This window comes from Protobothrops mucrosquamatus, unplaced genomic scaffold, assembly GCF_001527695.2.
Source record: "Protobothrops mucrosquamatus isolate PMUCROS unplaced genomic scaffold, P.Mucros_1.0 scaffold_279, whole genome shotgun sequence".
In the NCBI taxonomy this organism is placed as follows: domain Eukaryota; kingdom Metazoa; phylum Chordata; class Lepidosauria; order Squamata; family Viperidae; genus Protobothrops; species Protobothrops mucrosquamatus.
In genome coordinates, this window is record NW_015386355.1 from 227889 (window position 1) to 240164 (window position 12276).

The following is a 12276-nucleotide window of genomic DNA, read 5'->3' on the forward strand; positions in this document are numbered from 1 at the left end:
ATCCTAATTAGTGGTAAGGGTTAAATATTAACGTAAACTGTATACCACCCAGAGTTGCTCTATTAATGATGGGTTGTCTCTAAATGTGCTACTTTAGTACAGCCTTTTTGTTCAACAATGTCCCTCAATTATTAACAACAAAGTAATTAAAGATATTGCCAGAAACATGTTCTCCCTGATTTAACTCCTATGGAGTGACATCACAATTAGTTGTATTTATATTGTGTCGTACTTCATTTACAAGATTTCCAGTTTTTAAAGCCCTAAAATATATTACTAGCAGATTTAAAATATTAAGCATAGCATATTAAGTATAGCCACTTAACCTATATAGCATCTGGTACCTTTTCCTAAATAGCAACAATTATAATGCCATTCTATTCCATTACTAGTAGATATCTAATCTAAGGAAAGGAGATTTCATAGAGACATAGGAGCCCCAGAAAAAATAGAACAGCAAACAAAGGCAGACTTTGATGCCTTCCAAATGTGTGTATTTCACATATCTAAAGTATATAGTAGGAAGGTAGTAAATATCAGTCTCCAGAACTACTTACCACTTCTACTGAAAAGATTAGGAATAATTTACATGTCCAGTTGGGACTGACAAAATACAACCTTATAAAATTTTGTAACTTGCAGGTCTCGAAATCAGAGGCAAAATAAGAACAGACTTCATGATTATTAAGGTTACATAGATAATATTTAGTTTATTTCCTTGATATCTAAATACAGAGCAGCTTTTGGAATCATAAAGTGATATGCCAGAACGAAACAAATAAAACTATATATCGACCAGTTTAGCTGGATATTGCAAACCAGTGAACCTTATATACATAAAAAGACTTTATTTTTGTAATATTTTGTTTCAAATGAGATGAACACGATATTTTTAAAAAAATTTAGTTTATTACTATGTAAAAAAAATAAATCTACAAGAGTGACAGTGCAAACGTTTGAGGACTTGCATGGCACAGATGTCATGAGTGAATACAATCTACAATTGTACAAAAGGTTCGTGATTCCTTGAAGCAATGGTTGAGATATGCACTACAATCAACACAGTTAAAAATAGATTCGCATTTAACCAGGAAGATGAGCTACATATAACTGGCTCTGTAGTATAAGGTCTTTCGACTTCAGGTGGTAAAGCCATCATTCCATGAATCTGAAATATAAATGAAATAAATTATCCACTTATTTAGACACACGGCTAGTTTGAATTTAGCTTCCCTCTGTTCAAGTACATTTATGCTACATTTTTCACCCAGGCATTATCCCTATAAACATCAACAATAAAATAATATAAAAACAGAAAAATACATACCAATGTTTAATAAACAATTGTTTAATTTTTTTCAATATTTTTAATTCTATCAAATCGGAAGGTATAAGAACAGACAATTGCAAGGAAGGTCAAAATCTGCAAGTAGGCAGGCATAGGAGGGCAAATGAAGCCCTGCTCCTTTAAACTTGTTGAAGGTATTAAGTACATTTAGCCTGGAGAAGAGAACCCTTTAGAGAGAGATGAGACCTGTCTTCAACTATCTGAAGGGATGGTTTTCAGGAGACAAGCAGAGCAGAAACTGTCCAGAAGTTTGGACAAGAAAGAGCAGGTTTAAATTGCAAGGAAATTGATTTCAGTGGGACATCAAGAAAAAAAATCCTAACAGTAATTGCCTCGGGCGATGATGCTCTTTCCTTCACTGGTGGTGCTTAAAGAGACAAAAGCATGCAAGCTTGAAGATGCCACTATCCCCTCTTTCATTTCTATATAACAAAATGGGCAGAATTGCCCTGTCATCCATAGATAATTTTGCTTCTTTTAACAGACATTCATACTGCAGATTATAAGCCACAATATTACCCATTACATTTTACCAGTATTTGCATATCTTAAATTTTATCTGTCTGTTTCATCATAATTCATCTACGTGCTCTATTGTTCCATTATTTAAATATAACATAAAATCATTTACACAGTTTTTCCTTTCAAACAGAATTATCTTTGATACATTATTTTTTTTAGGTCCACATACCTTGTTAAATCATATGATCTACTTAACATTTGCCTCACACAACTTGTTGCCTCAGTCAACATTACAGTTTCAGCTACATTATTCTGTCTTTCAAATATGCACAATCGTTACTAGGGTACAGGCTTTATTTGGATTTATTTTTGCTGCTAAATGAAATTGTTAAATCATTTTTTTAACATGGCTGTTTTAGAATACACATGTTCTACAATCCATGCAACTGATGTCACAATCACAAAGAAAAACAGAGAAATCAACTTACAGTCCACTCTGCATTTTCTGTCTTGGTACACCTTACATTTAATGGTAATTTACGAACATAGTCATTATAGGAGTGACCTTGTTCTCTGGACCATTTAAACTTGTTCATTGCATCCACGAAAGACAGATTTTTGTATTGTTTTGGACTCTTGATAATGAAGGGCCAGGTCCTACATATAAAAAGAAAAACACATTTCAAACTATAAGTGATTGTTTTACACTTATTGGATCTGCTCAACCTGTGATTGCAACCTCCGCCCTCCTACATTTCTCTTCCCTGGTGGTTTGGGGAATGGATGCTTTAGGACAGACATGTCAAACTCGCGACGTCACGTGACCTTGCACGACGTATCGGAACTTTTTCCCCATTGCCGGCAATGGGGTGGGTGCGGTTTCGTCGTGACACGTCCGGCCTGTGGACCGGCAGTTTGACACCCCTGCTTTAGGAGTAGATTTGCTAAATACATGGGAGAATCAAGATGGAAAAAGTATACAAAAGCTATAATGTGAATATTGGGCATAGCACCAGAGGTGTTCAGATTATGAAGAGCATTCATTTTCATTTATCTAAATAAATATTTTTTAAGTTGAAGCATAATTATTTCCTCCCCTTCCCAAAGCAATCTATCAGTAGTAGGAGTTATGCAAATCCTTCGCCAAGAATAGTCTTATACATATCTGCTCAGAAGTCCCATGTCATAGTATACGCTATGAGCCATGGTGCAGCAGTGGTTAGAATGCAGTATTGCAGGATAATTCTGCTGACCTCCAGGAGTTTGATCCTGATCAGCTCAAGGTTGACTCAGCATTCCATCCTTCCGAGGTCGGTAAAATGAGGACCCAGATTATTGGGGGCAACATGCTGACTCTTTAAACAGCTTAGTAAGGGGTGTAAAGCACTGTGAAGTGGTATATAAGTGTAAATGCTATTGCTATTGCTATCATATTGCAGGAAGATGGGGGAAGAAAGAAAAAAAGAGAGCAAAAAAGCTATACAGAAAAAAGGAACCCCATAGCAAAAACAGGAATGAAAACTTCAAGTTTTAAGAATAATGCACAGAAAAACAAACATTTGGAAAAATTTCAATCTATAATGCCCCAAGTTAAGATATTATTATTATTTTTAAAATAAGCACATTTATGTAGACCTCAAGTACCTGTTGGCAGGTTGCACATTTTCTTTTTGTTAAGTACATGGCATATTTTTTATTCTTCAAATTACTGAATAGAATAGATATACAGACATGTCATAAAATCAAATTAAAGCATTAAGTTTTACTTTAAAATAACCTGCAGTGCATGAACTTTGGAGGAGTGCAAACTTGAACTATTACTGATTTTTTATTTTATCTTAAAAGCAACATTTCCCTTTTTTTGAACTCCCTAAACCATTTGTCTTTTCTTGGGTCAAATGTGCATTTTTGTTAATGGTATAAATGTTCGTTGGAGAGCAATTCACTTTTTACCCTGTCTGCTTGCAGAGATTAGAAAGATAGATTGTAGGCTCTAAATCAGAACATGTGTTTTTTCCCTTAGCTGTCAGGAGTGATTATAAAAAGACAGAAAAAAGTCTGCAAGTATTATTCTCTGAGGATGCAGCTCTCTGAAAGAGTTTCTAACTCTGTGCTGATCAGTCTGTAGTACGAGGCTCTTGGGAACAGTAATATAAAAACAGCTCTAAGAGAGTCAACAGTATATTTTATTCCGAGACATAAAAATATCAAAACTTTAAATAGTTAAAGAAGCACTGCTGAGCTTCTTACTGCTGCAGCTACTAGAAACTTTCATCACATAGTCCAGCCAACATTTATTATGTAGATAAATCCTGATGGATATACTTCCTCTGGCTTGATTCAGAATAGACATGAGCCATTCAACAAACATACCAGCCTATCATGCATATTGTTTCCATTCTGAGCCTGTTCCAAAGTGAAGGTCTTTTTATATCCCATTCATCAGAATCAGAATAAAGTCTGTTCCTGTCCCTTCAGGAAGCCATTTGATTAATGAGACACCCAGTTCCTACTCCTTGTCTTCCTCGACCCTCGCTTATGGCACAGATGCACAAAATGTGGTCCAGGGCCACGATCACGGGAACGCCTCCATGTCCCCCACCACCAATTTGATTATGAAAAGCCACCGATTGGTTTTCTTAAAGATAGACCATTGTCTTTTAATGAATGCAATACATTCGGAGTGATAATCCTTCCCTAGAAAGTAATATCAAGAATAATTTCCAGCATTTATCCAAATGACAGTGAACACAAGTATTAGGTCTGTAGTATGCTTACTTACCTCACTGGTCTGTATATTTGTTTAACACCAATAAATTGCAATTGCTCCATTAAGTCAGGAATACTTTCACATCGAGTAAGATTTATTTTCGGATAATACACAAGATAGGATAGGCACATTTCATTTCTGGTGCTAAAACCACCCTGGAAACAGATAAACAAATTACCAATGTAGGCTTCAGAGATTGCTTCTGAACTCAGGCCTAAAACTGTCCAATGCTGCCTCCTGCTGTTATCTTCACTTAACTGTGAGGGCAGCTATTACCACTATGAACAAATGGCATACATCTAAAATGACAGCCAAGAAAAGAACAACATCAGTATTGGACAGTTACACAAAAATGATACACAATTAAGGATAATATGAAATTATATGTGGCTAAAAGAAGCTAATTTTAGTATAATCGGTAACTTCCTGAGGCTGTCTGAAAATTTGGCTTCTGCCTGCATTAAAAACTATACAGTGCAATAATTTTACCACCATTTGAAATAAGTTTTGCTTAGCTTGCACAGTTGTAATTCTCAGATTTGATTGGTGGCATTTTTTAATGTGAAGAGGAATTCTATATTCTAATGTTTGAGAGTTGGGACAACATCCTACAGAGAAACAAGCAGGTATTTCTATGCAGAAATCTTTTTGTTTTGCTTTGTTAAAGTTTATATATGCATTATTTCAAGGGAGATAAAGTCCTGATTTTAACATTCCTTTTAAACTGATATTCCATATGGCATGGAATCTCAGCCTTAAAACCAATTTAGAACCCTTAATGTGGAAGCAAACTCAAATTTTGAGCTTGGTAATAATGATAACATTTTAAAAAAACACACAATGTTTATATTTCCCTTAGACTAGCTTATTTAAAAGAATATTAAATTCCAGTAAGATTTCAATCCAATCTGAGTCTAGTGCTGTGTTTCTAATACATACTAGCTAGGTAATTCTGGTGGTTGAAGTCCATACATCTTAAAGTTGTTAAGATTGAGAAACACTGGTTTAGTGGCTCATTTATTTGATTTTGTTTCCTCAAAATTTGGTCTTTCCTCAGAATTTGGTCTTAATTAACTTGGCATCCTAGGCACCTTTCTCACTTATTTGAGTGGATCACTCCTAAAGACTCCAGTAGTGGAGGGATCTGCCATGCTACTGTTGACCTACTAAGAAGAAGCTGGATGAATTGAAATAATTCTAAATTTACATATGAATCAATCTCATTTCTTAATAACAATGCTTACATGTTAACAATATCTAACATTTACTTTAAACATGTTAATTTTACTCTATTTTCATTCCACATCAAGCCACCTCATAAAATTTCTTACCCAGGTCATATCTGATCGATTGAGGGTGCTGTACTGACATTCAGTGATTAAATTATCTCCCTGAAATGCAAAGTCAAGAAATACACTCTTACAAATTTGAGACATTGTAATTTGAACACACATACATGGTCACATTATTGAAGAATTTGCTATGAAGTAATAAAAGTTAAAAAATGCAGGCTGAAATGTTCCATTATTGATCCATATGCACATAAACAATTGTGCTATGAAAATAAGTTTTAGAATTCCATTGGAATTTTATTTCCCGCTTCTTCTTTTCCTTAGAAGCAAATATAGCAAAAGAAACTCACTTTTCCCCTCAATATTAGCTTTCCCAACTCGGATATTTTGGATTCAATTCCAACAAACCCAAAGATTCCCCTCCCCCAAAATCCAGCATTACAGCAAAAACATACCACTGCCTGAAAACAGAAAGAAATAATAGTACTTAGACTAGGAATATAAGATAAATAGCTTTAAAATCTAATTCATATGATCACTTGAACCGTTTTTGCCTGCTACACAAAGAAATAAGGTTTGGTAGATCAGATAATTTTTTTAAGCATATGCTTGTAATCATGAGTAAAACATTGTTATATTGTGCAAAATAGCAAAAGCAGCACAATTTTCATTATTCCAGAGCAAAGAATAGCTCTTAGAAGGTTATGAAATTTAGGCTTAGGCAGACTTTAGAGAGAGATCACAATCAACAAATAAGTGGAGGCAGGACAAAGAGAAGAAGCAGAAACAAGAAAAAATTAACTTGGATTTCATTTAAGTTAAAATACTGAATATGAATACCATCTCTGTAACAATTTATTTCTTCTATATTGAAAATAAACAATTTATAACTGTTTTAAGGATTCTGAGTATGCACTTAAGGATTTGGGAGGATACATATGGATTCCTGGACTACTTCGTATCAAATCATTATGTGAATCCACTTTTATTGTTTCATAGAATAACAACATCCTGGAGTTGGAAGCCTTGGCTTCTGATATAAAGTATGAAGATGAAAAAGTGAAGGAAACTGTGTCATGTCATCACAATGCAAAACTGCCCTTATATTTGCATCTCAACATTACAATCAAACATATAAGTGATGGGGTTTGCATCAGGACATCACAATGCAAGTTTCATCCCTTAGAAAGAGCATTTAGGGCCATCTAATTCTGTGCTAGAATACAAATTAAAGCAGCCTTCCATTATACTTTATAGAATAATACAGGTAATCCTTGATTTACAACTTTCTATTTAGTGAATGTTTGAAGTTATAACTACATTGAAAAATGACTGTTTTTCATACTTAACCATTGCAGCAACTGGTTCATATTTAATGATGGTTGCAGGAGTCATGTAATCACCTTTCGCGACTTTCTGACAAGTAAAGTCAATGGGGGAGCCAGTTTCACTTAACAACCGGGTTACTAACTTAACAACTGCAGAGATTCACTTAATAACTGTGGCAAGAAAGCTTGCAAATTGGGGCAAAACGCACTTAACAAATACCTCCCTTAGCAACATAAATTTTGGGCTGATTCGAGGACTATCTGTAATTTCAGAATTCAAGGACCATCTGTAATTTCAGAAATAATACTATCTTCAGTATATACAAGTTTTTTTTTTTTAAAAAAGCATGCTGCTTCTGAATAATCTGTTGGGAATAAAGACGTTTTTGAAGCAATAATTAATGTTCTTAGCTCATATTAAAAGCATTATTGCAGATGATAAATTTTCCACTTTGCAACTACAAAGCCCTTTTTGTCAGGCCTGGACATCTTGAGAGGCCTACAGCTGACCAGGCAGGGTATTACTGACAAGGGATGACAGATCGATGTGAGGAGGGGATTCCTGTCTCTACTTCACATTTTACTTACCAGGCAAATAAAAACTGTTTAGCAGTAACAAAAAAAGGAAATACTCCAAGGAGAAATATATCCTTTAAAGAAAACCAGATAAAAATGTTGGAGGGGGATACACAGTAAATATAAGAATGTGAACTTTCAATTTCCTGCTAGATCATATTCATAATAGATGAAAGAAGTGTTTCATCTTTGTCCACTTGACCTTTAGATCCTTCTTCAGTTCTTTTTCTCTTACAACAGGTAAATTATGTGTGTTGTAAATATGGGCATTTGAAACTTGGAACCCCAAAATAAATTAAAATAGTGACAATTTGGCCTGAAGAAACAGAAAAAATGGCAATAAGGCTAGGAAAAACAGGAAACAAACATCATACAGGCAAAATGGTCCTTTCTTCTTTCAAGTACTGAAACTCCTGGAAGTTAAAGTCAAATTCATCATCATAAGCCAGCAGTTGTAGTTCACTGCCCTTGCGGAAATGGCGCATCCTTAATGCCCTGCCAGCAAGATGTGCATGGAGAAGAACAGCAAAGACATGGATCCCGCTTGGCTTCTCAGCATCAAGAGCCTGGAAAAGATCAGTAAGAGAACACATTCAATATTAGGAGAACACATGGATTATGGCTGGTCAGCAGTTGGAAGGGAAAAACTGCTTCAGAGAGCAGAATGGTAACTTGTCTGAAACTGCTTCAGCCAAGCATTTTTTTTTCTGGGATCATGCTACAGCAAAGAAAGCAGCAGTGTGGTATTAGAAAAAGATGCAGCTGTTTTTTAAATATATATATATATAATTTTAGTGAAGATTAAAATACAATGCAAATATTAGCAAATAAGCAAAGAAAATAAGAAAGAAGAATGAATAAGAAAAACTATAGAAAGCAGGCAGGGAGGGAGGCAGGCAGGCAGGAAGGAAGGTGAAAAGATTACAAAGAAGCAACTTCTGACCTTTTTGGCAGTGGTTATAAATGCATTTATATTTTACCCTCTCTCCAAGGTTACATATATCTTCCTTCTTTCTGTAAGCTACTCTTTCTAATCCTCAAACATGTAAGTCACAAATTCAGCAAAACTTGTTTCAGAAAAAAAAATCCATAAGGTTTTCAGTCACTAATAAAAGATGCAACTGGTTTAATAAGATGCTACGTGGACACCCTTGCATCTGTGAGTATCTTTCTGAAACCAAAGTGCTGATACTAAAATTTAGTCTATATGTTTACAAGGTCTTTACTTGGCTCTTCATATTTGCAGATAGAATGTTAAAGTATTTATTGAATGAGTAGATTTCATTCAGTTCTGGCTACTAAATTTTAGACAAGAACAGATACAATATATGGCAATTCTAAAAACAAAACAAATATTTTTTCAAATAATATAAAATTCTACATCTTAACTAGAGAAGAAGTACATTTGAACAATCTTAACCTGGCGTTGAAGCACTACCCTATCATGTAGCATCAGCCACAATCATTTTAAATCCCTTTGGCTTTTCTAAAACATCCTTAATCTGTGCGAATACTACAAGATAACAGATTTTAGGGTTAGAGGAAATAAACAAACCATGTCTTTCATCCGCTTATTAGGTCTATCTGATAAATCAATTCCATAGTCTATGACTTTTCATTTTCTCCCACCTGTTCTTCATTTAAAACACATGTGGGTAAGATGGTATTGGACTGTAACTCCTATCATCTTTAACCACATGAGAAATGAGTCCCTTTGGTTTTCATTTTTCAAAAGGATATTGTCCACTCATTGTTTTCCAATGGGCTATTTTTCTTAGATAGAAACTCCCCCACCAACACAAAATGAACTAGTAATAGTTTTAAGAGGAAGAACACAGGCACACGTTCACACACACACATTTGTTCCTGAGTTCCTAATATGAGTTATGTGCCTTTAGAGACATTCAGCAAAGAACCTTCTCCTTTTCTAAGGAAAGATTGCTTACAAAAAGGAAAGCTTAGCTATGTACACAATAAAACGCCTTGATTTAAACAATGAAAATATCATAACAATGCTTACCGTCTTTTACAAATATAAAACATATTAGTCATTTGCATAAAGCTTAAAAAGATTTTAGAAGCTTATAATGATTCAGTGACAATAAAATAAGGGAAATAAATTTTTATTTATCAGCATTTTTGAATAAACAGATCTAATTTCTCCTAAAGGAATGAATTGTCTCTGATTCGTAGCTTAACGATGCATGTACACATGCAAATTTTTAAGAGAAATTCTGAGCAAAAAAAAGTACAGGGAAAAGTATATGAAAGGACAAATTTTGAGATTTTTTTTAAAATTGCAGACTAATGCAGAAATTGGATCTAATATATTTATGACGACTTATCCATCCTTACTGACAAACCAAAGAAACTAAATGGCATAGTCAAACACAATTTGCCTGTTCTTATTTGCTATTTTCCAAACCAGATTGACATTTTCAATCCCTTCTGAACAAATGCCAATTGTTGGTCCAGGACTACTGAAATAATACATACCATTCCTCCAAACAAAAACACTTAGACTGCCTATTTTCAATAAAAGGCACAGAATCACAACCAATTACACTGGTCAGGAAACATACTTCTTCTAGACACTCCCGAGTACAGTGGCCCTCTGACATGAATTCAGGCATGCCTGGTGGGATGTTGTGGAACAGGCTGACCCAAAGCCCTGCTTCAATAACTCCAGCATCGTATCTCCTTAAATCGGCAGTATAAAACAGCCTCAGTCCAGAATTATCAATCATACCTAGAAACAAAAGAGCAATTGTCCATTATAACTCAGCATAAAATAGCCTACTGGCTATTGCTTTTGGAACCTGGTTGTCAACTGGGCCATAGCAATAAAACAGAGAAGAAGAAACTATCTGGTTGTAGAATTTTTCAAAACTGCCAATGAAGCAAACTCTCAAAAAAGCAGGTAAGTAAAATAAATGTCTAGACTTTTTGACCAGCACAAACCTTTATGCTCAGTTTTACACCTCTGTTGGGGCTTTTCCAGATGGGCAGTTTTCTAATGCAGTCTATAACCCAGTTGTGACGCAGTTCTTGTGAGAAGTCTTTCAGTACAGAAATATATCTCTGCATGCATAGCTCATTTGTAGCAGTCTCCCCAAAAAGAAATTCACAAGAACCATTGATTTGTATTCATGAGAAACTAATTTCTGTTTTGTCCACTTCAAGAGTTTTGGAACTCTTCCCAAAAATTATGTGACTTATTATATCTTCTTTGGAGGGCCTCCCTGGCATGCCAATCAAGGCATGCTAGGAGAAGGGTGACTTGTGAACTGCCTTGGCTGCTGTGAAAGAAATCTGGGTACAGATAGTTCATCAAAGTGGAGGAGGTGTCACTCCTAACAAAATATCTACTGAAAATCCCACCACTGTTCCATTTCTACCTTTAAATCATAACACATCTATTTCCATAGCATAGGCAATGTAGCATTCAGTCCTATCCATTTGTTCCCTCAAAATGGTCATTTTTCCTATGACCTATACACATATAATATAGACATAAGCATCTCTTATAAACTATGATTGTGAATGTATGTTGTATGACTGGCTTGTTATATTTACATCCTAGCGCTGAATGGAAAAACATAAGTCATGGATTTGCATCATGACATCCCAAGACATATTCATAGCACAGCTTCCAAGAACCCAAACACAAATGAAATGATGACTTATAATTACTTTTATAGTTTTATGGGTGAGAGCCAGTTTGGTAAAATGAACACTGCATGGATTTTCCATGTTGTCATCCAGAATCAAGAAAGACTCAAAGGCACAAAAATAAACAATCAAAATAGACTTATAATTATCAGGATAACTAGCTAGTTAGCTTAGAAAATAGACAAATATTCCTGACTTCTTTTAAAATGGGGTCTCAGTGCAAAAATAATGATTTTAATCTTAAATATCCCACTTAAAATCCTGATGTCTAGATTTATGAATTGTTGGCATTAAGTTGTATCAGATGTAGATATCTGTCAAGATATATGATTTTGTAAGGAACATAAACAAGGAACATAAACATTCAACACATTTCAATAGGTGAAGAAACATACCTTCTATATATGAAGGATTATCATAATGGACTTCCATTAGCACATATTGAGGGTCTAATGCTGTTCCAATAGATAAGCCAACATGAGGAGGATAGATAAAACCCTGAGATTGAAAACATTTCAACATAAGCAAACCGATTCAACAGTATAAATATTTAAATCTCATTTTAACTATATATTTATAACTTTATCAATATAACTTTATAAAGAAATCAAATCCCCTAGAATTGGCTCAGATCAAAGCAAGCATATGTTAACAGCAAGCATATGTGTGCTTTTGGGTTTTTTGCCCTATGTGCATATTTACCAGTTTGGTAGGTTTATTTATATTATACTATTATATGTTTGCATTTCTGGATTATATGGACACTTTTTTCAATAGAAAACAATTGGTAATCACGTATTACTATGCTTTTAAAAATAAATCATTAAT

General features: G+C 34.5%; 1 protein-coding gene across 1 annotated transcript in view; it reads right to left on the reverse strand.

Moving 5' to 3' along the window:
• Window positions 1-693: 693 nt before the first annotated feature.
• MOXD1 (monooxygenase DBH like 1) overlaps window positions 694-12276 on the reverse strand; it is a 39284-nt gene continuing 27701 nt past the window's right edge. Inside the window, exons 6-12 of the mRNA XM_029287264.1 lie at window positions 11844-11946; window positions 10359-10525; window positions 8151-8342; window positions 5912-5971; window positions 4593-4735; window positions 2299-2467; window positions 694-1168 (exon numbers count right to left, since the gene is read on the reverse strand). Coding sequence (XP_029143097.1) covers window positions 998-1168; window positions 2299-2467; window positions 4593-4735; window positions 5912-5971; window positions 8151-8342; window positions 10359-10525; window positions 11844-11946 — 1005 coding nt within the window. The 3' untranslated portion in view covers window positions 694-997. The remainder of the gene's footprint in view (window positions 1169-2298; window positions 2468-4592; window positions 4736-5911; window positions 5972-8150; window positions 8343-10358; window positions 10526-11843; window positions 11947-12276) is intronic.